The 3,214-nt window shown below is 46.4% G+C and overlaps 1 protein-coding gene across 1 annotated transcript; it reads right to left on the reverse strand.

The window, feature by feature from the left end:
- Nucleotides 1-1,009: 1,009 nt before the first annotated feature.
- Nucleotides 1,010-1,567, reverse strand: LOC112503746 (trigger factor-like; the record flags this gene model as incomplete). Its single annotated transcript, XM_025107741.1, has 2 exons — nt 1,495-1,567; nt 1,010-1,404 (listed from the first exon to the last, which is right to left on the reverse strand). Coding segments are annotated over exons 1-2 (468 nt in total), but the record flags the coding sequence as incomplete, so codon positions are not given.
- Nucleotides 1,568-3,214: the final 1,647 nt, after the last annotated feature.

The raw sequence follows: 3,214 nt of genomic DNA on the forward strand, positions 1-3,214 counted from the left end.
CATAAGGACAAGACAACTACAATCGTGCTAAGCAAGCTTCCTTTGATCGATGAATGCTAGAATGACCTGGAGGTCTCATCATCATTCGCTGAAGCTAGAGCAGTCTTCACACATATGTAGTCAGGCTTGTAATCACTGAATACCACTTTAGATCACGTACTTGCCAGTCTCTAATCTTTAGTTTCAGTCTTTGACGTTCGCTGAAGATTCTTTGGTGTGAGTGTTGTCTTCTTGAAGTATTGTTGTCTCTAATGAATTTACAATGCAAGTTCTTCAGCGATCACTGAACATACTTAGTGATGATCACTAGAACTGAAAATACAGAAACACAAATACAACGTGGAAGGAAAAAGAGATTATCATCAAATTACTGAGAGAGAGGATCAACACCCTTACCGGTCATGCCTTGACCGGTGAAGACCCTTATCGTACAAGGGTTGTTCGGTTTATGTATTTTATCGCCCAAAGAGTCAAACAGTTTAGTGTTTGGGACTTCTAAGTGTTGACCGGATTGGAGTTTATCGTTCATGCCTTATCCGGTGAGGATGTTCAACGATAAAGCATTGTTCGACTTTGTTATAGTATTTCAGAGTATTGACCGGTGAGGTAGTTACCGGACAGAGTGTTGACTGATGACGTTGTTACCGGACATAGCCTCTTTGGAAGAATCTTTTCAGCTAGTGACTTGGCCAGCTTTAGGTTGTCTTCAGTCTGCTTCTTCTGAAGCTCTAGCTCTTCTTCAGCCTTTATAGCCTCGAGTCTTTCAGCTTCAGAAAGGAAGTCAAACTCACCACGAATAGAGGTATGAAGAGGGATTTTTACTCTAGTTTGGTCGAGACTCCTTAAACTGAGCCATCTACTATTCGGTAGGAGTACTGGAGACAGGGTTTTCAGGGACCTACTCCAGTCGACCGCAGGTAGTAGAAGGGATATGAAGTTGATATAATGAAGTGACAAGTACCTGAGAGGTAGAGTCTTCAAATAAAGGTTGAGGGTTTTTGAAAAGTACCTTCAGGTTCCCTTCTTCAACGACACCTTTGCCTTTTGACTTAGGGTCCTGGTTCTTTGATGGAGAGGACTCTTCCTCCCTTTGCTCCCCCGGGGATGCAGAATCCCTAAGGACGACTCCTTTGGTGGCGGTTGTTGGATGTTGATACTGAATGGTGAAATCATCTTCATTATCGTCGTCATCATCACCATCAAGGTCACTGCCAGAGTCTGGAAGATCAGGTTCGTCATCTTCATCATCATCTTCTTCGTCATCATCACCACCAGCAACAGGTGTAGAGGTGATGGGAAAGTCATCATCCCGAGGGATGGCATCAACTTCCTCAGCTGTAACAGTTTCACCGGAGGTTGGGATTGCTTGGGAAAACTCGGCTTCAGCTTCAGCGTCATGGATTACTGGAGCAGTAAATGGTCAAGCAGCGTTGGACTTCATCTCCCCCTCTCTGCCTAAGACTTGAGAGTATAGGCCAGATAGTTTGTCCATACGTTGATGCTGGAGAACCATCATCTCCTCTAGCCATGACAGAGCGCTGGCTAGAGTTGTCGTTGCTTTGCGCATCTCATTGAGCTAAGCGCGGTCATCAGCGGTGAAAGAGGGTGGGATCACTGGTGCTGGTTGATGGACAGCATCCAGGATCTGCTGCAGAAGCTCTATCTACTAGAGAGACTGAGCCTGAGCGTCATCAGCCCTGCTGGATAGAACAGCGATGGCTTCAGCGTTGGCTCGAACAGCCTCATGAAGAGTCGAGAGATGATTCCTAACTTCTTGAACATTAGCTTTGACAGCTGAAAGGTCCGCATCAATATCTGCCTTGTGAGGCATATCTCGATGTACTTCAGACATTTTGCAGAAGACGGTATCAACGGCTGGGAGGAGAAGCTTGACATCAGAAGCCATGTCATAATCTTCATAGTCTTCTTCGTAGTCCTCTTCTTCGTCGTAATCGTCTTCTTCTTCGTCCATACCCTGAGACGCAGAAGGGCCTAAAAGAGATGGAGAGTGAGCAGATAGAAGCTCGGGGTTAGAAGAACTGAAGGGGTAGGAAGATGGAATACCTGAGGGGCCATCAGTGACATCCAAAGGATTGACACTGGCTTGCTCAATGATGCTCTCGAGAGGATGAGCATCTGTATGCTAAGGAGCCTCGAAAGGAGCAACCTCAGGTCCAGTGGTGTGTGTTTCATCATCAGGGAGGCCATTCGCTGATGAGTCATAAACACGTGTAGCGACCAAAGAAGGAGGAGAAGAGAAGACGGCTAAGAAGACTAGTGGGTGGTTAGCGGTGGCGGCGCTAATATTCACACCTTCAGTGATTTGGGTCACTGAGGCGGTTGGGGTAGGTACGACTGATACGTCAGTGTTTGTAGGGATCACTGAAGAGCTAGAGAGGGTATCTGAAGGTGCCTCGGGGTTAAGGCTAGTTTCAATAGCTGAAACCTTTCGAGAGGTCTCAGCCAGAGATGTGGCTATCCCCTTTTTGGCCTTCTTGGCTCTCAGAGGAGAACCAAGAGTTGGTTGAAAAGGTCGTTTTGAAGAGGTTTTGGTGGTTAGGCTAGACGCAAGGGAGTTTTTCTTTGTCTTCACCACCTGGGGAGAAGAGGGAGAAAAGGGCACTATGGAAGAAAGTGCAACGTCTCCTTCCCTAAGCTTGTGATCCAGAATCCTAGATCCAAGCCTACACACTTGGAGGTTTCCTTCCTTGGAATATTTTTCTGCAAATATCTTTCCAAAAACCATGGAGTGGAACCTGGTGTATGGTACCACCTTTTCTCGCTGGCGCTTGTTCAGCTTTTGCACTAGGTAATCGAAAATAACCGCAACATATTTATATTACGACGCTGAATCGCATATACTCCAATCGTCAAGGCGACTCTGGAGGCATGGTCTTGTCCTCCAGTCTTTCCACCCATAGACTGGATAAAATGAGAGAACAGGTATTGCCAGATTGCTAACATCCTGTTTTTCTCAATCTTTGACAAGGACTTAATGGGATCATTTGAGTCCTTCTTCATTGGCCATTGGTAGCCAATGGCATCGAGACATTGGATGATCTCGGAAGTGGAGAGCTCGCTGTCGAAGGGGCCCTTGGGGAGGCGAAGAGTTGTCCTCATGGTGGCGACTCCTAAATTCACGGTCATACGGTTGAACGTGAAGGTGATTTTCTCCACTTGGTGATCATTCTTGTCTTCAAGTTCCACCACTTCA

The sequence above is a fragment of the Cynara cardunculus genome, unplaced genomic scaffold (genome assembly GCF_001531365.2).
Source record: "Cynara cardunculus var. scolymus isolate 2C unplaced genomic scaffold, CcrdV1 Un_Scaffold_3709, whole genome shotgun sequence".
Classification (NCBI taxonomy): Eukaryota; Viridiplantae; Streptophyta; class Magnoliopsida; order Asterales; family Asteraceae; genus Cynara; species Cynara cardunculus.